The 27,139-nt window shown below is 45.9% G+C and overlaps 2 protein-coding genes across 3 annotated transcripts in view; both read right to left on the bottom strand.

The window, feature by feature from the left end:
• hspg2 (heparan sulfate proteoglycan 2) overlaps window positions 1–27,139 on the bottom strand; it is an 82,564-nt gene that overhangs the window by 30,099 nt on the left and 25,326 nt on the right. The window contains exons 2-32 of one of the 2 annotated variants that reach the window (XM_029507177.1): window positions 26,221–26,350; window positions 25,929–25,988; window positions 14,849–14,958; window positions 14,625–14,683; window positions 14,177–14,349; window positions 12,813–12,938; window positions 12,482–12,682; window positions 12,280–12,399; window positions 12,031–12,162; window positions 11,500–11,644; window positions 10,848–11,005; window positions 10,624–10,764; window positions 10,347–10,510; window positions 10,085–10,264; window positions 9,754–9,950; window positions 9,326–9,473; window positions 8,869–8,996; window positions 8,615–8,701; window positions 8,448–8,506; window positions 8,128–8,189; window positions 7,798–7,938; window positions 7,438–7,611; window positions 7,061–7,240; window positions 6,843–6,961; window positions 6,626–6,737; window positions 5,818–5,931; window positions 5,487–5,614; window positions 5,238–5,324; window positions 517–587; window positions 326–390; window positions 97–237 (exon numbers count right to left, since the gene is read on the bottom strand). In XM_029507177.1, coding sequence (XP_029363037.1) covers window positions 97–237; window positions 326–390; window positions 517–587; window positions 5,238–5,324; window positions 5,487–5,614; window positions 5,818–5,931; window positions 6,626–6,737; window positions 6,843–6,961; window positions 7,061–7,240; window positions 7,438–7,611; window positions 7,798–7,938; window positions 8,128–8,189; window positions 8,448–8,506; window positions 8,615–8,701; window positions 8,869–8,996; window positions 9,326–9,473; window positions 9,754–9,950; window positions 10,085–10,264; window positions 10,347–10,510; window positions 10,624–10,764; window positions 10,848–11,005; window positions 11,500–11,644; window positions 12,031–12,162; window positions 12,280–12,399; window positions 12,482–12,682; window positions 12,813–12,938; window positions 14,177–14,349; window positions 14,625–14,683; window positions 14,849–14,958; window positions 25,929–25,988; window positions 26,221–26,350 — 3,912 coding nt within the window. The remainder of the gene's footprint in view (window positions 1–96; window positions 238–325; window positions 391–516; window positions 588–5,237; window positions 5,325–5,486; window positions 5,615–5,817; window positions 5,932–6,625; window positions 6,738–6,842; window positions 6,962–7,060; window positions 7,241–7,437; window positions 7,612–7,797; window positions 7,939–8,127; window positions 8,190–8,447; window positions 8,507–8,614; window positions 8,702–8,868; window positions 8,997–9,325; window positions 9,474–9,753; window positions 9,951–10,084; window positions 10,265–10,346; window positions 10,511–10,623; window positions 10,765–10,847; window positions 11,006–11,499; window positions 11,645–12,030; window positions 12,163–12,279; window positions 12,400–12,481; window positions 12,683–12,812; window positions 12,939–14,176; window positions 14,350–14,624; window positions 14,684–14,848; window positions 14,959–25,928; window positions 25,989–26,220; window positions 26,351–27,139) is intronic. The other variant, XM_029507178.1, reaches the window with a different exon arrangement.
• Window positions 2,104–4,670, bottom strand: LOC115046661 (proteoglycan 4-like). Its single transcript, XM_029507179.1, has 2 exons — window positions 4,533–4,670; window positions 2,104–4,442 (listed from the first exon to the last, which is right to left on the bottom strand). The coding sequence occupies exons 1-2, from the start codon at window positions 4,538–4,540 to the stop codon at window positions 2,723–2,725; spliced, it is 1,728 nt and encodes a 575-aa protein (XP_029363039.1). The 5' UTR covers window positions 4,541–4,670; the 3' UTR covers window positions 2,104–2,722.

Here is a 27,139-nt window from a genome sequence, read left to right as displayed (position 1 = left end):
TGTATATCTGCTTTATCCAGAGCAAACTTGGCTTGGCCATCGACAGACTTGAGCGTTATTTGGAAACATGAGCCGTTGAAGCCATGAAGGCCTTACCACGTCTCTGTAGTAGGTGGAGCTGGAGCACTGCTGAGTGATGCCCATACAGAAACAGGATGTGCAGCCATCTTTGTTTGTCTTGCTGAGATGGAAGGTCCCGGATTTACAGGTGGAACAAGACGGGCCTTCAACATTTATCTGTAACATACCATCAGGAGAATGAGATACGAGACAGGAGACACAACAAGATGACATAAACCATCGTCATCGGCTTTTGTTGGGTCACCTTGCAGCTGCACACGCCACCATTGCAGTTTGCACTTCCTCTTTTGTCACAGTTATAACAGTTACCTGCAAAAAGAGCAGACGGCAGGCTTCAGAATCAATTCTCTTCATTTTTAAATTATGAGCAATCTTTGCAAACTCAGAGGTTGGAACAATATTGGTCAGTTTTGTGGGCCGGAAGACAAAGAGTACCATTGACTTCATTGCCGCCTCCAGTGCATCTCTCTCCGAGCAGTGGATTGCCAGTGTATCCTGCAGCACATCTGAAATGAAAATGGACAATGTGTTGGTGTAAATATTTCCAGTCGAGGAGGATACCAGTTTTTACCCGAAGAACAATGAAGCAGGAAGCTGGGAAGTCTGCAGGAGGTGATACATCTGATGAACCGTGCTGTTTAGGGAGTCTTCTTGACCCAAAGCAGACCTCAACCATGAACAAAGGACTGACTCATCCAGACAAGGGACACACAAACTATCCTGCCATTCCCTCCAGGAAGTGCGCATATTTACACAAATGAAAACAGGACCTAAAAATCAGAGCCACCCAGCTTTTCTAATGAGTTTTCCCAGAAAAAGAAACGCAACGCTGCCCGTGCCGGAGATGGATGAAGCATAGCTGCAGCAGAAGCATCCAACATGTCGCTGATGTTGATTCCATCTCTCATACGAGTCTGATGCGGCCAAAAGGCCTTCACACAGGAACGTAAACAATGACGCTCACAAAGAATAAGAAAAGACAACCAACTGTTAAAATGAAGCTCAGAACAGAACGAAGCAGCAGAAGTGAGCTGGGCTCGAGAAGAGACGCTAAGATGGTGAAGAGGAAAGTTGACACAGCGAAGAGGAACGCCTTCTGCCCAAGCAAACGCTGCCACTGCCACCAGAGCAAAGGCTAATCTGACCACAGATCTGCTGCCAGTCTTACCTCACCTGTCCAGGTCCGCAGGTCAACGGCCAACAAAGAGGACTCCCATGCTATGAACTTGTTTTGGGGAAATCCTATTCAAACTAACTCTTGAGACATGCAGTCGTTTTTAATTTCAAATCGGTGTTGTTTTATGGATTTAAAGATAAGGATGATTTTTATTACATGAAAAGCTGAAAAAAACAAAACTAAACAAAACCCAAAGTGTGTCCATAAAATCTATTATACAACAACAGTCATAATAACATAACAACAAAATATATTTTAATCAAAATAAAAAGACAGTTTCTCAAATAACATTTTTACTACTGCTAGAAATGATATAGATATGATTTTAAACACTCGGTCTACGTATCTGTATTACTTCTCTAAATACTGACGACATGATCATATATGATGGACCAGACCTCGGCCCCTGTGAGCGAAAGTAATCAGTCAACGTTTTTTGTTTTCAAACACAGATTAAAATGAAAGTGGCTGTATTATAATGGTGGTCCCCCGGAGATGACTGCAGTTGTTCTAAGGTATCTATTGTAGTAAAAATTTATGAGAAAATGTAAATCTATCCAGCAGCCATTTAGGAATTTCAATAAAAACCGCAAGCATGGAGCTCATAGTGGCTCTACAGCAGTCAAGAGGCTCACATAAGTCAACAGACTTTATTTTCTGGGGGGGCATGAATGGCTGTACACAATCACAGCAACCCATTCAATATTTGAGATATTTCAGTCTGGACCATCCGTTATTATAATCCCAGGAACAACTTTGCTAGCGTGGCTAAAACTGTAATTTTGGCCTCACTACTTTTAAAAACACATGACAAAATAAGCAGGATGGTTGTTTCCATCTGAGGCTGCTAGCAGGGCGGAAAATCATTTGTCTTATCTACAGAGTAGTGGTTCATTTTTTTTTTTTTTTTAACTTGGCATGTAACCTGATCTCCATTAAGAGAGAAAAATAAAGCACCAAGTCTTCAGACTGAATCTTTGACCCTTTGTGTTCCAGGAAAGCCTTTTATACCCTGTCAAGCCTTTATGCTGAAAAGTGAGACGACCCTAAAACAAGCAGGACGTTTCAGGGTGTAAGGTTTTTCCTGGACAAAAACCGAAGACACATTCAAATGTGAATGGAGTAAACAGGCTCCAGGGTATATTTTACACAGAATTTAAAAATGATCACACAAAAGCACTGGGGGGTAAAAGTTGAGGTAGTTCGGCCATAACAACATGGAGGTACTAATCCTAAGATATCTCTTCATGGCAGGGTTTTGTGCAATAGTTCCAACTGTCATAAAAAATAAAAAAAATACAAAACACATCTGCATGACATTAAACATCCCTCTGCATTTCAACGATGTCATGAAAATGACTCCCTTCATTGAGTTCCATTTTAGTGGTCGCAGCATAAATATCAGACATAAACAACTGAAAACAAGTGAAAATGAAAAAGAGCGTAGTGAAGGTTATTATCGCCCTAGTCGTCAGGGATGATTCTGATAGGAATGGCCAGCCTTCCCAGGACGACATGAAGAGAACCATCCTGGATCTTTCTGCGCTTTGCAGACTTTTGCTGTCCTTGCAGGAGCCTCAGTAGGTCCAGAACTCCAGAATGAGAGTTCTTCTTTTTTTTCTGCTGGGGCTTTTTAGTTACTTTCTTTAAAGTCGTCGCCGCCTTGGTTTTGGGGGGAGTTGGCGTCCTTTTCGCTGCCGTGGTAACCTTGGTTTTAGGAGTAGTTGTCCGTTTTACTGTTGTTTTCGGCTTCTTTGTAATAGTCGCAGCAGCGCTGGTGGGCTTTGTGGTTGTGATTGAGTGCTTGGTGAAATTCTTTGTTTTGTGAGACACCAACTTGTACGAATTACGTGCCGACTTTCTCTCATTGTGGTTTGAGTTGGATGCTTTTTTTGGATCACCTTCTGGAGGCTTTCCGCTCTCCTGAACTGGTGGAATTGGTGCATCTGAACTGAACACCCTTTTACGCCCGCTGCTTTGAATAGGTAAAGAAGGCTCCCTTTTGTTGGTTTGTTTATGTACTTGAGGGTTTCTAGTAGAGTTGGACTTGTGAGATGGTGGATCCAGCTGAAATTTGGTGACAGTTTCCTCTACTTTTGTTTGCTTTGTTCTTGTTTGGCTCGGTTGTAAACCTTTAGGTGTCACAGCAGACCTCCTACCTGATGGCCTTGTTGTTTTGGGCTTCGGTGGAGTTTTAGGTTTAATTTTAGATGCAGTTCTTGGTTTACTCGTGGCTGTCTTTAACTTTGTTGGAGAACTTGTTGAGGTAACTGGTTGGGACTTTGCAGTATTTTTATGTGGCTTAGTGGTGGCTGCCGGTTTGAGCTTCCTTTGCCTCTGAGGAGTAGAAGGGGCTTTTTTGGCAGGAAGGCCTGGGGTAGGTATGCTCTTTGGCACTGTAGCTTTACTGATGACTGGTGACTTTGTGGGAATGACTCTGACTGAAGGCTGATGCGTTGTGTACATCGTAAGTGTGAGGACTGTGGTGAGTGGAGGCAGTAGCCTCCTTTCTTGGGGTGAACGGGAGGTGTGTCTTGCACGTTTCATCTTGTTCATCTCCTGAGCCAGGGCAGTGAAGCCATCAATCAGGATTTCTAACCTTCCCTCCAGCCTGGTCAGACGGGTGTCCATGTCGGCGTAGCTCTTCTCTAGCTCTGTAACCTTCTTGTCCTTCTCCCTGACCGAGTGGATGGCGATGAGATCTTTCAGCTGGGAGCTGAGATGACTCTGCTGGTCCTCCATACTACGGATGCTCGCCTTCATATCCAGTGTGTTGCTTTCCAGCATGCTGAGGCGCTGGTTAAAAGTGTTCAAGTGAATGCGGAGAAGGTGCTGGAAGCTGGAGTGTCTGTTCTCCGGGCTGGGCGTGAAGCGCGGTGGGCGTCTGGAAGTCGATCTGCTGTGAGTGACCAAGACAATGCCCACTTCTGTTACTTCAGTTGGTTGGGTAGTGCGATGGTCAGTTTCAGTAGACAGTGAACCCTCAAAGGGGATCATAGTTGTTCCTAAAGTAACAGGCTGCGAGAGGTCACTGTTGTCATCATCTCCGCTGCCGTACGGTGTTATCTCTTTCTTCCAGCTGTAATTGAATACTGGTTCAGCTCCGCATCCCACAGGTAGAAAGCCCTCTATCTGCTTCTCCTGGAAGGGGTCCCCACAACTGTCTGCAGAGGGCATCTCTTCTCTTAATGTCAAAACAGCAGAATCAGGTATGATGCAGGAGAGACGTTCAAATAATGAATTATTCACAAGTTGTGTCCTGCACCCAAGTCACCTTGTCATCTTTGCCCTCGGAGCGGCAAAGATTCATTAGCCAGACAGGAGTCTTCATAAATGCCACATCTACATTTATGTCGTATAGACCCAGAAAATACATTCGGTCCGTGCGCAGACAGAAATCACACGAGCCAACACCTTAACAATTTACTACCAGCAAAGCGCAAAGCTGAAGCAGAGAGCAGCTTTTGGAGTTAAGACAGAGAAAAGAGAGATGTAAAGCCAACTAAAGCCAAGGTTTCCTGAGGACAGTCAGCGCCGTTATTTCTATTTATTTCTTTATCACAAACAATAAAATTGGAGTGATGATGATCTCAGTACCACCAAAGGCCCTTTAACCTACAACACATGTAAGTCTATCAGACTTATTTCTACCACAGCAGAAAACAATATCCAACAGAAGAAAAACTCCAGGACATCAGAATGGGTGGCACTGCATTGCATCTCCCATCCCTACATTGACACCAATCAATCATAACTGCTTCGGAAAAGCAGGAGTGATGCAAACCACAGACATGCTTATATCCCTTATATCCTGTGAATGAAACCAGTGGGCACCAACGCCAGCCCCCGCCGCTAACCTTTGCTGCCGAGCCACTTGGTAACCCAAAAATGCTGAGTAGTGTCCAGACGAGCCTGAAAAGAAGACAGAGGTGGAAAGAAAAAGCAGGAAGAGAAAGAAGGAGAAGGGGAGGGTGCGTACCTTTCACAGCGTCGGCCGCTGTATCCGGGGGGGCAGCTGTTGCAGGTCGGCTGACCGTCAGACTCTAAATAACAGGTCGAGGAGAATCTGGGGCGACAGAGTCGCACACAAATCATGAGCGTAAAATCACAGCACAAATCACAGCTTTGTCTTTAATTATTATAATTCATTTGTACCGCACACGATTCTGTACTAACTGAATGAAACTGACTGGAATCGACTTTAAAAGACCTTTAGACATGAACTCACTGGTTGTTGGGTGCCGTTCCAGGACAGGGGCAGGGCTGGCATGCTTGAGCGCCGCCTGTCACAGGGTTTCCATAGAAACCAGGCTGACAGCGCTCACACCTTGGCCCAGCGGTGTTGTGCAGACATTGCTTTAAGTCGGGACACACATGAATAGAGAAGAGGATGAGGTTAGATCCACGGAAAAGTTAAATATACAGTACTTAAAAAGAGGCTGTGTGTTTCTACATGTCGGAAATCTCCTCAAGACCTTTAATCGTTTGCGCATTCCACAGCAGAGATCAAAGCGCTTGAGCGTCGGCAAAGAAGAGAGAAAGAGAAGCACAAAACCTACCAGACACCTGCCGGTCGCCAGGTCGCAGCTGCTGGCATGGCCGTTGCAGTCGCACCTCTCACAAGTGCCCAGGTAGATGCCAGAGCCGGTCCGAGTGTAACCGTCATCGCATTCCTGCAGCAGCAGGGAAAAACACCTCAGGTGAGAGACAAGTAATGACACAGAGGAAAATCTTTGTTCCACCAGAAAGAGTGTGCAGTTATCATCACGGGCTAACGGGAAGAAAAAGACAACCATGCTATCCTAAACAAGCTATGACGCAACAGTGCTTTCCTTTTTCGCCACATATGACCTACAGCTGCATGTAAAATATATAAATCTATTTCACACTGGAATAATTCAACACTGGTAGCTGATACAATTATGAATTTTATATAAATTTATATAATATAAATTAATTATATAAATAATATATATGTATTCAGTAGAGTCCAAATGTCTGAGAAAGCTGTACCAGAAGAATAAAAGAATTTTATTCCGTTCTTATTAATGAATATAAATGTGCATCTATTGTTTTACTTACCCTGCATATAGTCAAATAAATATCATTAATATATTATCACAGCTTGGCATACCAGCCAAAAATGTATCATGTAGAGATTTTTTTTATGTAAATATTTATACAACATTTTACTATTGTTATCTCATATAGGCAGTAAACACATAGAAACACATATGTAGTATTATTTATTATGTATTATTATTTATTTATGGGAATCTCAGTCTTCATCGGCAGATTGACGACGACCACGAGATGCAGCTGAAGCGTCAAAGAAGTTGCAGAGAGGATGTTTTTGTAGATCTGTACCTGGCAGGAGGGCCCTCTGTATCCCTGAGGGCAAGCGCATTCTTCAACCTCCAGAGCACGTTCGTTACCGGTGGTGTGAGGAACAGCAATGTCCATCATGATGTCTGAGATACTGATTAAGACACACACACAAAAAAAAAAAAAAAACATGCAATCAACAACACACTTTTTGTTCAACTTGAGGTGTGTCAATGTGCCGGCTGTCCTCCGACCATACCTGCTTTCCTCCATGTTGTCTGCATAGGAGGCCCTGATCATGAACACGGAAACGTCAGCCAGCGCCATCAGCAGGTGCTCGCGGGTACACGGCTGCCCGTCGGCACGGCGCCACGCAGACTATCAACCCCGAGAAAGGAGAGTTTGTCAGTTCGTAAGCTCGTCAGCTGACGTCTTGTGAGGATTCAGACTTGGCCAGTCGCGGTCAATGAACCCTACCTCTCTAAAGGTCACAGTGACGGTTTGTTGGACACGTGGGAGGGGCTTGATTTGGGAGTAGTGCTCCAGGAAGATGCCGTTGCCCTGGATCACCACATCTGGCTGCCCGTCGATCACCAGCGAGCGCTGAAGCGGCGTGAACTGCACTGTGTAGCGAAGTTCCCCGCCGTAGGCTGTAACCTGATGGCGAATTGGTCAGAAGGAAACACATCTCAGCTAAACTGAAGCGTGTTAAGGTGTTTTAACCTTTTTGATAGTGTGGGGGGAGTCACGGGACACCCACGATGGGCTTGACTGACAATTCAAGCAAGGAGGCTCACTGTTTCTGTCAACATGTTGTGGCAGGACGGAGTGGGAGGGAAACACTTAGAACCAACCTTATCCCCTTTGAAGTTCTCGGGCAGGACCCAGTAGTAGATGTTGTTGGGGATACGAGAGAAGGAACGGTAGACGACTTCAGATGAACCCCTCTGGGAGATGCCATCAGTGATAGTAACGGTGTTGGCGCTGTTGGAGAGGGAGAAGAGCTGCGCGTTCAGCCCTCCTTGCACCTGACACAGAAACACATTGTCAAGACTGGTGAAGTGAGACTCACATGTCTGCGTGTTGCATCTGGGCGTTTAGGGTTTGAAAAGGATTTGCTGATAAAGCAAAGCTGCGCAAACACTGACTCAAAACCTCGATACCCAAAAAACAATTCACCCTTCCCTTGTTCATTCACTGCTTTGGCAACCGACCTGATCCCGATTCCAAGTGGAGCTGGCGCACTGTTTGGTCACGCCCATGCAGAAACAACGGAGGCAGCCTTCGGAGTTGGCCTCTGATAGGTGGAAGAACCCGGGCTTACACTCGTCGCACAAATCCCCTGCCACGTTGTTCTGCAGCGCACACAGACACAGACACACAGGGGGATGCAACAAATGTGCACATGTGTAATCCATATGCCCCTCAGGCTCAGATCTTTCATGAAAGATGACAGCAAATAAAACTAAATAAATTAAAAGCAGATAAACAACAGATCCTCCCCTGAGATATTTCACGTTGCATTCACCATACTGCGCATTTACCTTGCAGCTGCATGGCCGGCTGCTGGAGCTGATGCTTCCTCTGTTATCACACTTGGAGTTTTCTGTGTGGACAGAGTGGTGGAAAGAAAGTGAACCTGAGAGTTTTCCAACCTCCCTGCATACCTGAGCCATGACCGCATACTAAAATCTACAGCTACACCAGAGGGGAGAAGGGGGGGGGGGGCATGGTGATAATTACACAGGATTAAGACCTCCTCGCAGTTGTGTTGCTGGAGAGACCGAAGTGAACAACAGGTAAAGCAGCCTCAGTGCAGCTCATGCCTTGAGCTGAGAATCTCACAAAATTGTCTGATACTCACGGTTGGGAACACATTTTCCATTAGGCAGGAGAGGGTTACCCTGGTAACCGGGAGCACATCTGAAATATAACAGCAAAGATAATATAAGATTGACCTATTTACCACGATCGCCAGCAACAGCATGTTTGGCTTGTTGCAATAACTGTTTAAATTGTAATCTTCCTCACTTTTCACAGCGTCTTCCTGTGTAGCCGGGCCTGCAGGCGTCACACGTCGGCTGCTGGTCAACGTCCAGGAAGCAGGTGTCGGAGAAACTACAAAGCCCAGTGCAGGAGCGCAAGATGTTCATTTACAGCGGCGGGTCAATAAATCAGTACTCAAATTTCTGAGTGAGCTCAGCTTTGGGAAATGAAACTCCCCAGTGACGCTTTGTGGGTGGTATGTGTGTGCGTGTGTGGTCTGGATGGACATGTGACCTTACCGCCGTGAGGTCTCATAGTATGGGCACGGGCACGGCTTGCAGTCGTCAGGGCGGCCTCGGCTCGGGTCGCCAAAGTAGCCCAAGCGACACTTGCCGCACTGAGGGCCCTCCGTGTTGTGCTGGCAGCTCTGCGGAGGGGATACCACATTATGATTATCGGATATCGGTGGGATATTTTGGCTTTCTGGTCATAAATTCAATTAAAGGAACAAATTGGAGCTTTGCAGGGAGCTTCTGAAGCACACAGTGACTCCAAGTTTTATTTTTACACTTTATGAAACAAACATGATGCAACACAGTAAATATTGAGCTTTTTTTTTTTTTTGTTTGTTTGTTTACGAACACATTTTCCTATTTTTATGAACTGAAGTAATCCCCTTTGGCATTGTAAAATTGGCATTGATCGTCTCAGTTCTAAAACAAAGGAAATAAACCGACGTCCTTAAGGAGTTATTACCAGACAGTGTCCGCTGACTGGATCGCAGGCGCTGGCGTGTCCGTTGCAGTTACAACCGGCGCAGGTACCGAGATAGGAGCCTCCGGAGACACGCTCGAAACCAGAGGAGCACATCTCACAGGAGAGGCCTGCGTATCCAGGAGGACATCTGGGAACGACAAATCAAGCTGTTAGTTCTCATGATGGGTAAAATTACAACATAAATTGCGTTCTCAATTATGTGATGAAAAACAGCTGACTGAGGCTCCGCCACAATACTTACTATGCACATTTAACACCACAAAGGCATTTGCCTGGAATAGTACCGAGGACAGTCATTCTTAAAATCAATTTTTCTAACTATTTTTGCAAAACAATCCCCAACTATGTTAACGCTCAGACATGGCACAATAAGACGCAGAATGCTGAGGGTTCTTTTTTTTTTTTACCTGCATTCCTCGACATCCTTGGCGTGACCCAGAATGCTGAACTCCACGCTTGACGTATCCATGACGATGTCACTGAGCGCCACGCTGACCATGTGGTTGTCGTAGATGGTGCGGATGCTGATGCTGTCCAGGTTGGCGAGCGTCATCAGCAGCTCCTCTCGGTTCACGGGGCGGCCGTTGGAGTGCTGCCAGTTATCCTACAACAATAGCAGTGAGGTTTACATGCATGCAGGATTCCTTGTGGTCAAATTTGGCATTAAATGTGCAATTTTGAGGACAAATCAACTGGAACATTTTTCACTACAATAATTTCTTATACGAAGAGTGATACCTCAGTGAATTTGATCTCTTTCTGGTTGACCACTTGGGCAGGGGTGCCGTTGCTTCTGCGGTACACAAGCCTGCGTCCATTTCCAACCAGCACCACATCAGGTTTCTCCACGGTCTCAGACAGGCCGCGGGCCAGCGTGTATCGAACTTTGAACTTCAGGGTGCCGCCGTAGGAGTCGATCTAAAAGGAGACAGGATGTCATGCGCATTTGTGATTGCAACTGGAGTAAAATAAAGCCCGCAAAGGGAATCTCCTTATTCACCTTGTTGCCCAGAAACTGGCGAGGCAAGGTCCAGAACGAGTCAAGGTTGAGGAAACGACGTGATAGGTCGACGAGCTGGAACTCCTCCATCTCGGGGTTGATGAGCAGCTGAGTGGAGGAGAGCGGAGGAGGGCCTGGCCTGGATGGATAACTGACATTCACTCCTGGAAGCGATGACAACAGGCTCAGTCAGGCGGGTTTGTTATGACTCAGGTGCATATTTGTTTTGACAGCGTTTGCTCTCTAGCAGTTTCATAAGCATGGATAGTTCCTTTACCTTTGAAGTCTTCCTCGTCGGTGAAGCGGAGGCTGATCTGGTTGCGGTAGCGGCCGGTGCTCTTGCAGTTCTTGCTGATTCCGGCGCAGAAGCATGGCACGCAGCGGCCGTCCACACTGAAGTGGCCGTCGGGACAGTTGCCTAGAAAGAAAGACGTTGGAAAAACGCATTTTTATTTTGGATTTGAATTCATATGTATAGTTTTGTATGAGAATATTAGTCACCTGGGTTGGGATTGGATGTGAGAGTCAGCACGCCGTCGGGGATACCGAACACGAGGCCTTTGGCGTTGATGGCCTCACAGGTGTAGGCTCCCTGATCCGCCTCCTTTACGTCGCGAATAATGAGGGTGCCACGGCCGTTCTCGCTGCTCATGGAGATCCTGGGATTGCAGAAACAAATGGCACAAAATCAATTTTGTTTCCTGGGCATTCACCATGAGATTCTGAGGAAATACTGTAACTGTAACTCACCAACTGTAACTGTAATTGCCTAATTGCAAACACACACGCTACAAGCTACACCCAAAATGAACATACTGAGGTTTTAGTACACCACAAACATCTTGGTAATTAAAATCAGTTTTCAACACTTATGATTCAGCACTGATCTAAATTCATGGTCACTTTTTCAAGTCTTTATGGTCTAATGCAGATAATCTGGGAAGGATTGGCTTTCACCAGATGCAGATGTTAAATTCAACTTGTAACATGTTTTTTTTTTTTTTTTTTAAATGGAAAGCAGCATCAACTAAACTGGTTCCGAAGATACTCAAAGTCTCTGCAACGATGCAACGCCTGACAAAGCTGCTGTGAAAAGCTAAATTTGCTTTGATATGACAATCGAGACGGGTGGAGGATTTCTGCTCAAACCCACCTGCCGCTAACGGGGATGTGTCCCCAGTTGAGTCGCCAGGTGATGATGGGCGTTGGCACTCCAACGGCCTGACAGGTGAAAGTCACTGTTGCCCCCCGAGCGGCCTCGATGGACTCTTCCGGCGGACTTGTCACAGAGGGAGGGGCTGTGAAGTGTCAAGAAGACGGCAACTGTTGAAGCCACATAATTAATGCACATGCACAGGAATTTTGCCGATCCGGCGACAGCTGGAAAAGTCAGAGGAAATATCTCCAAGGATGGACAATTCCCTTTCAGTTCTGAGGGACGGATGGCACACAAAAAGCTCTGTGTCTCAGTCAGCGCGTGTGTGAAAAGAGTCTGGTTCATAGCACATTAGTCACAGTGTGCAGAGTAACTCCGGGGGCGACTACAGAGGAGAATCAGGGGAGCAAACAGAGAAGAGTAACTGCAAACAGCAGGACGGAGAAGAGTGAATTGTGCCCTAAAGAGGGGAAGAGAGAAAATCCATAAGAGCAGAGAACTGCAGGCAGCTGTTGGCGGGAGACTTACTGCAGCCGTACTCATCGGAGCGGTCGGGGCAGTCTGGCTCTTCGTCACACTGATAACTAGCCGGGATGCAGGTGCGATCGCTCAGGCATTCAAACTGCTCAGGAGCACACCTGTCGTCCGGACCCTTGGTTGCTAAAATTAGAACAAAATAGAGATTTATAGCAACTTTTGCGTCTCTAGTGGACAGCAGGTCAAGATCTATTTAGGGTCAGGAAGCTCAATTTGGGGTAAGAACGATCGGAGATTTACGGCAGTCTGTTTCGTCCGAGTTATCTTCACAGTCGTTGTCTCCATCGCAACGCCAGAGCTTGAGAGCGCAGCGGCCGTTTTTACACTTGAACTCGTTGGGTTCGCAGGGAGATGGCGTTCCTGGGACGAGACACAAGATGACAATTAGAGCCTTCCGTTGTATTCTACACTTGTGCACACGTGCGAGGGCCGCAGCACTTACCACATCTAAACTCATCGCTTCCGTCCGAGCAGTCCCGCTCTCCATCACAGATGTAGTCTCGAGGGATGCACTCTCCGCTCTGGCACGTGGCCTGATCTGCTCTACAGGGTCCAGGCGGGCCAGGCAGCCTCGAGATCTTCTTGGTGGTGGTGGTCGTGGTGGGAGAGGTGGTGAAGACCGGAGGTAGTGACGCTCTTACATCTAAAACACACCTCTGATTAAACTCAGCATGGGTAGAGGGGCGGATACCCAGAGCTGTGACCGTAAGTGGACACATCGCACATCATTCAGCCATGCTGCAGCCGAGCGGGTTAGAACCGACCACACTCACCACAGTTGGTCTCATCACTCATGTCTCTGCAGTCCGGTCTGTTGTCACACAGGTATTCCATCAGGATGCATGTCCCATCACCACACCTGTGCTCATCTGGCATGCATGGCCTGATGCTGGGGGTTACTGGGAGAAATAAACAGGGGGCGGGGGGTGGGGGTGGGGGGGTGTTGAGGGATCAAAGACGTGCAAGCTAATGCTACAATAGAGCCAGTGCACTACACTCAAGTCACACCACAGCACAAGTAACACACGAGGTAAGGAAGAACGGTGTCCTGGGCGCCTGCAACACGAGATCACTGCAGAAAGTGTTACTCAGCATGTTGTTGTTAAATCTATCAGTAGATGAGCACCGCAAGATAGCTAAGAATTTTTTTGGTTTTTTTTACAGTATATTTGGAAAATTTCTAGATGAGGCTACACCAGAATAGACACAGACAGATGGACACAGACAATAGACAAGAAAGTCTAGACAGGCAGACAAAGTTGTACGGATGAGAGTAGCCAAGAGAAAGGGTAGACAAACTAAACACACAAACTAGAAGGAAGAAGACGACTTGACTTGAATCGGACTCATCTACTCTGCGTGTTTGAATTTCAAACTAGATGCATAAAAGAGACACAAAGTCTCCAGAGACACATGGATTAGACAAGAAAGACCATGTGGAGGAAAACCAGACAAACTATGACAAACATAAGACAAACTACACAAGAAGGACTAGACGCATAAACTAGATTCCAAGCCTGGATGGACACACAGTGACGGCACGGTGACACATAGACTGGATTAGATAGACTATACTATTCAGACTAGAGATAGAAGACACACAAACTAGGCTGGGCTTCTCAGAGACATTGAAGATAAACTATGTTGATATCATGCTTGTGCCCAAGGTTGGTGAAATCTGCATAAATAAAAAAGCTGGTTTACGTTAAAGTGAACATCAGCAGACCCGTGCCATGCAAAAAGTCCCTCTTATTCACTGTGCTCTACAGCACTCCGATGTCTAACTCTACACTGGTGCTTCCATGCAAAACATTCCTCATGACCACACGACTGCCGCTCGTACGTAGTCATGAAATTTCTACAAAACGCTCAACTGTTCCTGTAGTCCCTTAAGGCGCTACAGTTATCCTACAGTTTCCACAGTACAGTCGGTTGTGTTACCGTGCAGCAGGCATGGCACAGTACGAACCTGGCACTGCTATAGGCTTCACAGATGGCAAAGGTTGAGCTAGAAACCAGAGGGAAACGTTAAGGATACGAGCCTGCTGCTCTGGTGGATTCACTTTCATTAGCTTTAAACCCGCAGCAAACTCTTGTCTCACAGTGCTGACCCAGTTCCTCCGCGTTGAGGTCTTACCTTCCCCGAGCCGCCTGAACTGAAATCCCTGGACTGACGTGACGTAGGAAGCGATGCTTCCCTCTTTGAGCACGCTGTAGAGCACGCTGCGGATCTGTTCATCATTGCTGTTGTAGTCCGAACCCACGTCGAGCTCCACAAATACGTCCACGCCGTTGTCTCTGATCACCTTCCTGCGGAGAGCATGAAAGGGCCAGTGAGGGCAAGCCTACGCTGCAAAGGGTTTCACAGGAGAGCTACTTAGAGGTAAGGTTTCTCTCCCTTCGAGGAATTCACTCACTGCTGATGGATTACTGAGCGCACAGGCCTACAGAGCCTTGTGCAGTTTGGATGAAGAGAAAGAAATATCACCAGGCCAGAGTAAGACACCCAGGGAGATACAGCACAGAGCTGCATGGAATCTACTTTGGGAGTCACAGAGTGTGATTTAAAGGAAGCACGCTCTTACTTAATGAGGACCACGCTGACTGTCTGGACACCTGGAATTCTGTTGTACTCCGACTCCAGCTGTGGAGGGAAATCCACACTTGGTTATGTTGGAATAAACAAAAGGTTCACACATTCTTAATTCAGCAGAGTCATAAATTAAACATCTGACCCTTATAAGGTAGCCTTGGTTTAGAGCACATGAACATGAGTCAGTCGAGTTTATCCTGCAAGGGAAGGGCATACCGTGTCCACCACTGCTTCCGAGATCTCATTAAAGGCTGGAGAAAAGATGTCCTCAAGCTCAGCAGTGTAGACCAGGGAGTCGGTGAAGTTGACGAGAGCTCTGTAGTAAACTAGAGACACAGAGGAGGGATGAGAGTCTGTCAGCTAAACCACACAATAACAGAGAGGACGACCACAGGCTCGGCATTCTTTCACACCGCCATAATAAGCCAGATTTGAGCAGCTGAATCTATTAAAGACAATGTGATACGGGCTTCTGTTTGAGAAATAATTCCTTTGAGGAAAACTTTTGGTTCAATGTTGCAGAAAGGAAAAGCGAAAAGCATGACTGTGGTTTCATTGAGAGCCACATTCAAATTATGGCGTCTATTTCCATATCTCAATCGCGGTTGGGTCTGCACCAAAACCGACAACTGCAGCTTCGCACCACATGTAGGAGCTAACAAGAGGCACAGCTGACACAGGCACTCAAATATAACTGTGAAATTATAGTATCGAGGGATGTTGGTCATATGCATGGAGACAAGTACCAAAATACACTCGAAACGGTCGAGATAGATGCCGATGGAGGCAAAGTCAAATGTCTGACTGAGGATTAAACAATGCAAAGATTTAGTACGTGGCGATCAGCCAAGAGAGCAGCAGGCCTGTGCGAGTTCGCACCGCACCTCCTGACTGAAGGCTGGTGATATCAGACAGTCTGAAGGTAAGTTGGCGTCTGAGTCAGCATAATTTCCGTGGAAAAAGAAGGAAATCCTCTGAAGGAGCCTCACGCACGCAAGTCAAACACATCGCGGTGAAGAAGAGGGGAGGCAGCAGGGATTATATCAACAGCCTGCAGAGAGGCTCTGTTAGCTGGCTGCCATTAAATATACAGGACGCGTCATATTCCGACATGAACGATACAGAAGCTGCAATCAATTCCTTTTCTTTGAACCAGTTTGTGACGCCAGGTTAAACTGTTCCCTGTTTTTCTTCTGGTAAACTAAATTTAATGTCAAACTCCAGCAAGCAGCTGTTTAGTTTCACATCTACAGCATCCACAGAAGCGTCCTTGAATAAGACGCCAAGTCTTGCTAGACTGTGGCTTCACCCTGCCCTCTAATCACCAAAGAAATGTAGCGAAGAGGAAAGAGACTAGATTCAATTTATTTTTGCAAGCTTTATTTTGTCATATGTCCCCTGACATTCAAGCGTTCATGCTTCCATGCATAACAACCCCCCTGCCAAAAAAAAAAACAGAGAACCCACCCATTAGAAACACAAGCAGGTCATAACAGACTATAAACACGTCTTTAATGCATGTTTTATTTTTAAGCATTAGCGAGCAAGAAACACGTCTGTGCTGTGTACAATATTTGTGGATAATTCAAACATTAATAGTGCTACTAACACCTTTTTGCATTTCCAATGCCACAGCCATAGGCTTGTTTCTGAGGTTATGTTGCCTCTTGAGCTTTATGATTCCACATTACAAGCCTGCACAGAACCGTGCCAAAAACAAAGATTAACTCAACTGCCATAATAATTTTTTCCGTATGACTCCCAAATGAAACATTGTCCAATTCCATACATAGCATGTCGCGAGTTGTATGAGTAACTCATTATTAACAAAGATGTCAGATGTGTTATTATAATTTAACACCACAGGCTTAGCCCATGAAACTGAGAATAGCCCAGGCCTGCAGGGTGCCCCGTTCTCACACTCCTGCCAAAACTTTGTTAGAACGGGCCTGCCAGCCTCTGATTTCAGACTGGCAATGTGGATTTAAGAGGGGAGGGAGTCAATATTTACACTTTCTCTTGCAGTCAGATGCTACTTGCAATGCCAAAGTGAAGAGTTGTGTTATAAGTAGGCATCTGCTGAGGCTGTGGTTACAAACATTCGTGCCCAAATATGTGCGAAACAATAGATCCTCACACACACGACTACATGCCGAAATCGTGGCACTGTATATCGTTTCCGCAGTCTCCCTGCTCCTTGGTTAATTAAATATCACTGGACGTGTGGACACTGACAACATGCATTTATCATGCTTGCCAGGGGCTGTTTAATTAAAAGTTAAAGATTTTGTGTCTCACACTCCGGCTGTGTTCGCTGTGTTAAAGGCCTGTGGGAAGCCCTGCCGTCTCATGCTCTGCTGCCTTTGCTGTAGCTGGTAAACAGCTGTCTTCTCCGAGCGCTGTTACATCCCAGTTTTTCAACTTTGGCACTACAAGACAAGACGTCCCAGTCCTTGTGAGGAAAAGGCTCATTTATGAGTAAGTAAACTGAGCGCTGCCTATGAAAACACACAGCGAGGCGAACATTTAACGGCAGAACTGCAGGCATTAGTGCAGCCTGGTGAGAGCTCTCGAGTGTTTGCTGTGTAGGCTGTTATATTCAGACTTACAGGAATAATTGTTAGCCCTGAATGCGGAACCAAAAGACAGGCAACATCAAAGTTGCTCATCAAAGCGCCTCATGTGACCCACATATAATCTAATCACTTGAGTGGGTAGCCGCCGGCGGGTCAACAGCAGCTTGTAGCCCCAGCTCTCTCTGAGCTTGCCGCTTTGACGTTACGAGCTGGCGAGCGTGGTACTGCCGCCGCCGCCTGAGATCCTTTGATTAGAGAGCCCGGTTGTGTCCTGCTGCTAACGAGCGGCTCTTTTACTCCGAGGGGCCGTTCTGCTAAACTTCTGTTACTGTTTCCAGCGGAAGGGGAGGTGAAAAGGGGGGGTGGCTGCAGGGGGGATTTCCCTTGTCAGTGACCGCTACCATCAAGGGGTTGATGAAACTGCCCCACTGACATGGGACCAAAAAAAAAAAAAAGGAATCTAGAAAAATAGCATTCCGCACTCTTAATTCACAAACTTATTTAGCTATTAAAACTGTGCAGTAGAACTATGGCGGCTTTGTGCTAAGGCCCCCCCCCCCCCACCAACACACAGAGGCCTATGCACAAGACAAAGACTTGATTGAGCGGAGAGCCCTGCCTGCCCTTTAAAGCCCAGCCGTGTTGGGTTTGACCTTCAGCCCCCCCAAAGGCAGCGCCCACTGCATCGGCCCGACACCACCCGAGCCACGGAGACGCAGACAGAGCTGGAATCTGTAAGAACAAGGCCCAAAACCGCACCGACTGTCCCAACAACCCGCCTGGAAATCTTTAGTAATAAATGTTCCTCCCTTCCATGTCCTTTTCTCCCCCTTTCATCTGTCTTTTTCTTAATCTCTGCACGTTACTCAGTGTAAAATATTCAGATGCCAGCTGCCTTTTTCTCCAGCTTAACTCATGCAGATGGGACCCCTGCTACTTAACCCTTCTGCTGGTGGCGGGCCAACAAGCTCCCAACGCCACTCATTGCCCTCTGGGGAACTTTTGGCAATAACTTCTGACTGCGCTATTAAGCTACCTCCCACAGCTAGCATCAAAAAAAAAAAAAAAAGAAAATCCCCATTGTTGATAATAAAACGTGTGTCTTTAGCCATGTTGTAGTGATTCTGTGAAACAGCCAGTTCACATTAGTTACAGAAAGCACTTTTTAAGTTAGCTGGTGGAAGTCCTGTCTGTCTGCAGGGACGAGCAGTTACGTAATTCCAAGATAACTTTAGAAAGATGTTTTCAGCTGGAAACACTAGCGTTGTCACTGGAGAGTGATGGCCTCCATTACTCCATGGAACAACCCCATCATTTTTCCATTGGCATTGGAAAACCCTGGGAGACGCCTACAAGACACTCGGAAAAACGGCCCCGCTTGAATCAAACACTGCATGCCCGAGCTGAGTCTTCCTTGGAATGTTATCTGAGCGTGTGTTTGGAGGTGGGAATGCATAACTGAGCAGAGCAGGTGACAGGAGAGCGTGCAAAAGGGAATAAATTGCAGCATTGGATGGAAAAAGGAGAACAGATAGAAGTACACAAGGACTTACTGTAGTGTGGTTCGACTGGGCTCTGTATGTTCCTCATATACGAAGAGTCCAGCCAGTGAGCTACGGCAAGCGATGAGGAGGCAAGGAGCAGAGAGAGCAAGAGACGTGGCGCAGAGGTCCAACGGGCGAAAGCAGCAGCCAGAGGTCAAAGGATCAAACAAGAAAAGCGACACAAGGGCCAGAGAGAAGGATCAAGTTAGCCAGGCAGGTGCAGAGAGGTTAAAGTTTCAGGAAACGTTAGAAAGGTAATGATTGGAAGGCAAGGAGAGAAAATAGAAAGTGACAATCAGAAAGCAGATCGGCAAATGAGACGTCTAAACAGAAACAGGAAATCAGGAAGAAATGCGTGAAATAAAGTTGAAGTCACAGTTTTGTGAGAAGCTTCAAACGTCAGCATCAATATCACATAATCTGCTGTGTGATGTTCATGCTGAATGGGGAAATGGGCTTCTACGGTTTTTGTTTGACTGAAGAGTTCAACAAGTATCTGTCTGGAACCAGGACGAGGAAGTCTGCTTGCATGAAAGAGTCAAGGAGAAAAGGTCAGAGGGCATCTGCTCAGCGGCAGCAGCACAAAGAGGATGTCCTACAGAAGAAAGCACGCACTCGCACACGCTGCTGCTCTTCACATCTCTGCTGTCTGACACACACACCCACCCTGGGACTTTTGCACCGACACAGGGAGGAGGCTGCTTCCTGTTTTCCCTCCTAAATGGAAAGAACCGGGCTCCAATAAAACTTTTTTTTTTTTGACCAAAAGTAAAGTCCTCTGCACTGGCACCGGCAACAATGACCATGTTCTGTTTTGTGGTGACTCATTCATTCTTCCACTGCTTTGAATGGTTACACCATGGGGCATGCTCTGAAATGTCAGCTGAGGAGGCCTCTGAAATGTGGGTTGCTTTTCGAGACAAGGGCCCTTGTGTAAGAGTTGAGTTTACAATATGATTTCTAGTATTTGTTCACAATCTTAAAAAAAAAAGGGGGGGGGGGGCAATATTAGCATATAAATTAATACAGATTTGTCCATCTTGGTTCATCTTAACAGAAGTAGTGTGCTGACAAGACTTCCCTCTCTGATCCAGATTCTGTATGAAGTCCACTCCATAAACTTCAACAGTCAGCGTTAAACAACAGTTCCTTTATCATCAAGTGAGTGTGTGCTGGATCCAGCTGTTTTACAGCTGCACACCCAAAAAAAAAAAAAAAAACCCAACCCGGCATCTGATTCTCCATTATTGGAGCTGTCTTTCAGTGGAGAGTAGATTGAGAACAGAGTTGGTGTTATTTATCACATTGATTCGAACTGCTGCAGCCAGGTGAAGGTAAATGAGGTTAGAGAGAAGAATCCTGCCGACGAGGCAAGAGTTTTTGGGAAACGATTTAAAGTCTACAAAGTCCAGCCGGGAAACAGATGACAGAAACAGGCCCCTCCCCCGCCACCCCCTTCCAGAACCATCTGAGGTCTCCCTCAAGAACAGTGACCCAAACTAATTAAAGCTAATGAAGCATCCGCTGCTTCAAAGCCTTGCAGATATGTTGTGATCCTTGTCGGAGTCAGATTGGGAGTGAGCGCCAGACATGTGAAGATTGTGGCTGTGATCAGTGAGTGAAACAAAGAAATCACTGTATAACAACATGAATTGGGCAGGAAAAAACTGAAGCAATACATGAAAGACACAAAAGTAACAAGTCAAACTGACTGATGGTGATACATTCAGGGTCACAATATAGCGGATGTATTATTCAACAAAACAGTCGAGGGCTCAACAAACCCCAGGAGAGGATTTACTTTTGACGTGTTCAACCAGGAGGCCGCAGACCAACTGTGGAGCTTTGACCAAATAAGCCACAAGACAATTAAAATATCTGGCCAACGAAAACGAGCTTTAATTCACTGTTTGTCTTGGAACATAATCTCTTCTCATCCTAACGCGGACTCTTTCAAAGGACACCGAAATGGAAGAGATGCAGCAGCTACAAGCCTGCCCTCAACACAGCTGAGAGGAAAAAGAGATCATTCAAAGAGAAGCACAGGCCCAACCTCCTACGAAACCCGCAATATCTCTTTCCGAAAGAGGAGCGGCACAAGCCAGTTCTCCAAGGCAACACATTTGTTATTGGTACAACAGAGTGCAGCATCATGGGGCTGGGAGCTGTAATAGGGCTCCAGTCAGGGACTAAGACCATTCAGAAGTAGTGTTTCAGGACAACCCCCCCCCCCACCCGAGCGCACTGTGCACAGTCACTCTGGAGATTTATTGTTTGCGAACGGTGGGTGCCGTCTTTCATCAGCGACTGACACAGACAATCCGGCCGAGGCTCAGACAGGTTAAACCAAATGTGTCGTTCGACGTTGCGGCATTCGTGTTTGTTTGTTTTTTTTTTTTCTGCTGTGTTACGACTGCCCCGTTCCACAAATGGGAGTAAGTGTTACGTCAGTGCGCAGCCACCTCGAGGGCCCTCCAGCAGTGCAACAACAAAGACCTCCTCCAAAATAACTGCAGCTGCCAGCATTCGTCCCCCGGCCCAACCACCACAGAGACTCCCTGCATCGAACCCACAAGGACACACACAGACACACACTGACTGCCTGTGGAAAAGGCAGAACGCACAGAGTGGGTGGCCGGGTTGCAGCCCTGCCTGTCCTCTGCCTGGGCCAACCTGACAGTTCAGGCTACATTAGCCTGATGTATCGTCCATGTATGCCGCAACATCTGTTCTCTTCCAGAGATAGCGGAGGAATCTGAGCCCGGCTTATGTTTTGCCAGCAAGCATCGACGAGTAATTGATGTGATTAAGAAGGCAAACCAGCTGAGGCTCCACACGAGTGCTGCGGCCTGTCTGTGCGAGGATCAAGGACAACTTGACCCTTAAAGTTTAAGTGAAACACCCCAGAAGACTGAGCACGGACAGGTTTTCATTGTGCTCGCTGTTTAAATCGACTGACTCGTGACTCAACTTGCTGCTTAGACGTTTTCCCAATGTGTCACAGAGGCACAGGTCTTTTCTCTGTTACGTATCATCTCAATTTAAACATTTCAGGTTCAGGAAAGCTATGAAGTTATCAAAATTTAAATGATTTCTGGTTTCTCCCAAACTTGTGTAAACAAGTTCAGGTAGGAAGCTACAGTGACTCACTATCGGAAGGAGACGAGTTGGGCCGTGGTTAGCTGGTTAGCATGCTAACCACAGTGAAAAGGTTCATATTGGCATCACTTTCCGCGGCCGGTTCGATATGTTTATTGTATATTTTACATTAACAATGACTAGAAAGCAGCTACAGTGTGAAAGGAGTCACTCATAGTGACTGAAAAGCATCTGATCTGTAAATCCCACATGCCCCAACGGGAATTTAAATAATATCCCTGTTTGCGAAGATGTTTGTTATGACAAACAAAAATGAATAAGTAAATAAATGAATAAAGGTGTTAAATTCATAAAGAAAAGGTGCACGACGCGATACGTTATTGGTGACCTGATTTGGAATCCTGATCCAAGAGCTGTAATTTTTTTTTTTATACATTTTTTTAAATAAAAGTAAAATCTATTGAAATAACTGCATTGTGGTCCTACAGAGACGCCAAAGCTCACAGTTTTGTTTGTTTTTTTCTCTTTTAAATTGAAAGTGAAATTTTCTTTCTGAAATCATCACTGATCGGAAGGGTGATGTGTTTCAAAATAACAGCACTATGATTCTTTTTAAATAGTTCAGCCGTAATAAATCCCATATTATATTGGCTAAACACGACAGCTTTGTTTATTTAACGGTCACAGGACTAGACTAGAGAGCGGAATTCCCGAGCGCTTCATCCAAAATGAGCACTGGGAGCAACGTAACCCCGCCGACCATAATCAACAGGCCCTGCGAGGACATGGTAATCCTTCTTTCTTTAGCTTCTAGACAAAGTGGCCAATATGCTTGGTGCACTGGGAACATCCGTAATGGGGGCCTCTGGAACAAGACAAGACTCTCACAGAGGAGATAAACTAGATTTTGTCTCCCAGAAATCTCTTCGGGGCTCTCAGTGTGGAGGTCAAAACAAGAGGTCAGGAGGACATGGGATGCAAACTTCAGACCGATTAGTGGGGATAAAGAACAAACAATGGACAAAAGAGGTTCAAAATAGCTCGAGCAACAACAGTTTAGACTTAGTTTTTTTTTTTTTTCGTTTCTTTTTCACATCATCAATGTATGACGCTGAGACAGGGGGGGAAATGGAAAATCCTTAACCTTCTGCAAATAGCAACACAACAGGATATAAGGCATAATGGAGGCAACTGTGGCACCTTCATCTCCCACTTTGCTGTAGCGTGAGGAAGGGAAGGAAGGCTGAGGCTTGGGTTAATAGTCTGGACAGCTAACAGGACAGAGACACTCAGAAAAGTATTCAGCATTCAGCACAGGAAACCAAATTTCCTTCCCACCGCTATCATGCCCAGATCTATATATGGAAATGGGCTGCCTCCTCCGGTTGTAGCACTGTGATCAAACTGAAAAGAATGCAAATGTCTAGCCGCTTCGGAGATAGGACGATATTTAAAAAGAAAAGCACTGTATAATCTGAGCCTCCTGTTTAATTGCCACATTAAAGCCACATTGTCAAAAGCTGGGAAGTTTATGGAAACAGAAGTAATAAACCACGGTAATGGGGAATGTTTGTCGGCTGTAGTTACACTGCAAAGCGCGAGAAAATCAACAGAAAACATTTCTCCTATGCTGGGCTGTCAGTGGAGCAGCGACTTTTATGTTCCTCTTTCTTTCTTTCTTTCTTTTTTTTTTTTTGCATGTGTGTCTGCCCAACCGATTCCAACCTGAAGGATAGAGCGCCAACTTTGCCAGCAGGATTTTGGCTGAGAAACACACACTTCAAAACAACCTCAGCTCTGCTGCGGGGGGTTGAAATAAAACTTTCAGCGAATGAAACAATGCGCAAAGTTGTTGTGCGTGTTCACCAGAAAAAAAAAAATAAATAAATAAATAAAACAGACTTAGTTCTGAGGCCGTTAAAAACAAACTCAGTGAGCTTCAGTGAAAACTCACCGACCTAATTCCTCACAAACGCATTCAGTCAGTGAAGAGCAAATTAACGTCACCCACGTTAATATCTCTTAAGTCTCCTGTAAGTAACTACATTCAATGAGGCCTTGCAGCAGAGCTATTTCTGTGACCGAGACGCATGCTATATGCCTCAGCTCTGATGTCAGCTCGCAATAGCAACCAAAACAATTGCTTTGCCATGATGTCATCAGCTCCACTAACCTGCCGGCGCCTGGCACCAAGGGCAAAGCAAGACGGAGCAGCTACTGGGGACTTCGTCTTGAATAAGAAACTCAGGGGAAGAATATTAGCTTTAGAAAAGGCTGCTGTAATAGTATAAAAGTCAATACTGTCCCTCATTGACTGTAGGTTTAATTTCATGAAATAGTATTTACGTCAGCAGCTTTGCTGTACTGCTGTATTCTGTGTATCACTGCGGGACGCAGAGGTCGAGCGAGGAGCAAATCCAAACAGCGTGAACTGGCCAATCAGAATACAACGTCAATGCAAACCATAAGGGGGGAAAAAGGTCTAAGGGAAACGCAGATGGGCAGCACATGGCCGTGACGTGCCGCTGTCTTTCATACAGCATTTTGTGTTAACACTAAGCCTCCGTAAGGCCAAGATCCAACATGTAGTCACCGTATAGTCTGGCATGCCTCAACCTGACATTGTACAGTCTGACAGAGTGAGAACAAGGCTTTATTAGACACAGTGCTGAGGGCGCTCTGCTGAAGTGAGCCAGCAAATAAAAATCTGGATTTAAGTAAGTTCTGTAGGTGTGAGCCTCCCACTCTCGCTTGTGTGTCATGGCAAATTAATGAGTGCTAACAAACACACTGTGGGATTATAATTAAAGCATGATTCAGTGCTTTCAGACACGGGAAGATATGTGCATTAAGAGCTGCAGGGGTGGCATCAGTGGAAAAAATTTAATGCACAACTATTCATCCAAATCCTTATTATAGCTGTGTCTCAGCCACAGCTGGACTTATGCTTCATACGTCATGTGAAAGGAGAGGTGCACTTTTTTTTTTTTTTTTGTCAGCATCATCTTAAAATCACACCATATAGGGAGGGATCTCTTTGAGACCAGTATGGACAGGCAGAATGTGAACCAAGAAGTCCTCCAGCTATGTCAGCACTGCTTTCAAAAAAGTATCACACTTCTTATGGCCCTGTATATATGTCGCATCCTGAGTGGACCAGCTTTGGTGCATGATCAGAGAAATGTCTCACCATCAGACATGAAGAATAATGTACGCAGAGGCATCTCGGCTAGACTGGGGCCGAGGCCACAACCACATTTTGGGCCAGAAGATTAATTTTGCTGTCTAAATAATGAATTACCAATTGATATTTTGAGTCATCCTTGGTGGCTAAGGCCAAAGAGCAGGCAGAAATACAGGATTCAGTGAAAAACTCAACTAGTAGAAAGTTTAGTTTTTTGTTTTTTTTTTTTACTTTCTATAATAAAGATAAATTTAGAGATGGCATAAACAAGAAAAATGCTCCAAGAACAGAAGTGTAACGAGCAGCAACAAACCACAGGCATGATTAAAGAGAGGGACCCATCATGCAAAGTTTAATACGTTATTTACTTCCTACTGCTACAGTGAGATCTCATATAGCGGGGTCTCTGCTTATAAATACTTTTCAAGTCCACATAAAAATAAGGAGGATGCCCCAAAAAAAAAAAAAAAAAAGGTGCCGTTCTCCACAGAATGCAAAACAGAGGTGCTCTGTTGCAGCTTTTATTGTTCATCATGCCTTCATGTATCTTACAGTGCTGTCACCTCCACCACTAGTTAAAAGGATGAAAGAGGAGAGGAGATGTTTATATCTCAGAAGACAAAGCCAAAGCCCCGTGTTATGACCAGGCTCTGGCAAGTCGGCGAGGAATGGGAAGAGGGTGCAGCAGGATGTGAAGGCATCATCATTCAGGCACAGACAGACATCTCACACAAATGCGCGCACACACACACACACACACACTCTTGCACACATTGCTGCACGCGGCCACTTGACTCACAGATGGGGGAGCTTTAGAGGGCTGAACAATCTTCCACACAAATAAAATCTGTCACACGGAATAGTTAGATTGACTGTATTTTGTGGACACTCACTTGTGCTCTCGCTGACCGGAGGCCACGGTGTGCTCCCGCCGTCTTCTCCGCTGGGCAGATCTTTGGACAAAGAGACAGAAGCAGAGCCAGAAGTGTTAGTCAGTGTGCAGGTTCAAGGGCAGGAAAACCCACTCTGTGTTTCCTTATGTAACAATAAAATCAGCAAGAGACATAAACTCTTCAGAAATGTGCAACACTTCTTAGGGACGGATCAGCAAGTTCAGGAATGCCTCATTACAAAACATAACTCCCATGAATGAAGGGCAGCTGTTAGTGTGATTTGAGGTCATACCTCCTGAAGCCTCATCAGCAGCAAAGTCCTCGTCATCGTCCAGCAAGCTCTGAGACGCCTTGATGTCTTTCTCTGCCTCCAAGTCCTCAGGGAGGGGAACCTCTCCCCACACCTTGGAGGCCTGAGTCACCTGGAGCAAACACAATGAAGATTTATAGGGGTTGAAGTCCCTGCAGAGAAAGGTTACACCCAGTGCTAAACATGGACCCTGGAAGGGTGGAGGGAAAACAAAAGCTGAAACAGGAAACGGGCCCCTGTGACATGTTTACTTTTGCCATTCATTATCTTTTCTCATTAAGAGCCCGAAGGTTTTTCACAGCACAAAGAAATCAGCATGTGCATTTCTAATCCAAACGGTCGAAGCTGGCAACAGATATTCACAGCTGACTGCAACGACACACAAAAAAAGAACACACACGTGCAGGCAGATGGTGAAAGCAGCCGACGTTGAGATTGGAATGACACAAATCTGTCTACGTATGCTTTAAACTCCCCCCAGGTTGAAAAATAAAAATAAAAAATGTAGCATACCAGGACCAATTCTTTACGACCAGCTCCTCACCCTGGAATCAGGAAGAAATCTATCATGGAAACATTATGTCACCTCCAGCAGCAGTAAAAACACCTCAGATGAAGGCAGCACCTTGGAGGGCAGGTTGCTTCGAAATATTGATGGCATTCAGCAGGTTATATGAATAGAACAATGGCAGGGCTGTAACTGAGGGACGGCAGAGAAGCTGAAAATGCGGCGTCTGACCTTGAGCTACAATAAGGGCCCAAAACTGAGAAGAAACACTTTTCATGTACCAGTGAGCAGAAAAGTGTATCACATCTGGATTTTTCAATATAGGATCTTCAAATTATAGTTTGCAAAGGTTGGTGCTTCTGCTCGTGTCTAGACATCTGTACCGAAATGCCC

The sequence above is a fragment of the Echeneis naucrates genome, chromosome 7 (genome assembly GCF_900963305.1).
Source record: "Echeneis naucrates chromosome 7, fEcheNa1.1, whole genome shotgun sequence".
NCBI lineage: Eukaryota > Metazoa > Chordata > Actinopteri > Carangiformes > Echeneidae > Echeneis > Echeneis naucrates.
This window is presented reverse-complemented; position numbering and strand designations above follow the sequence as displayed.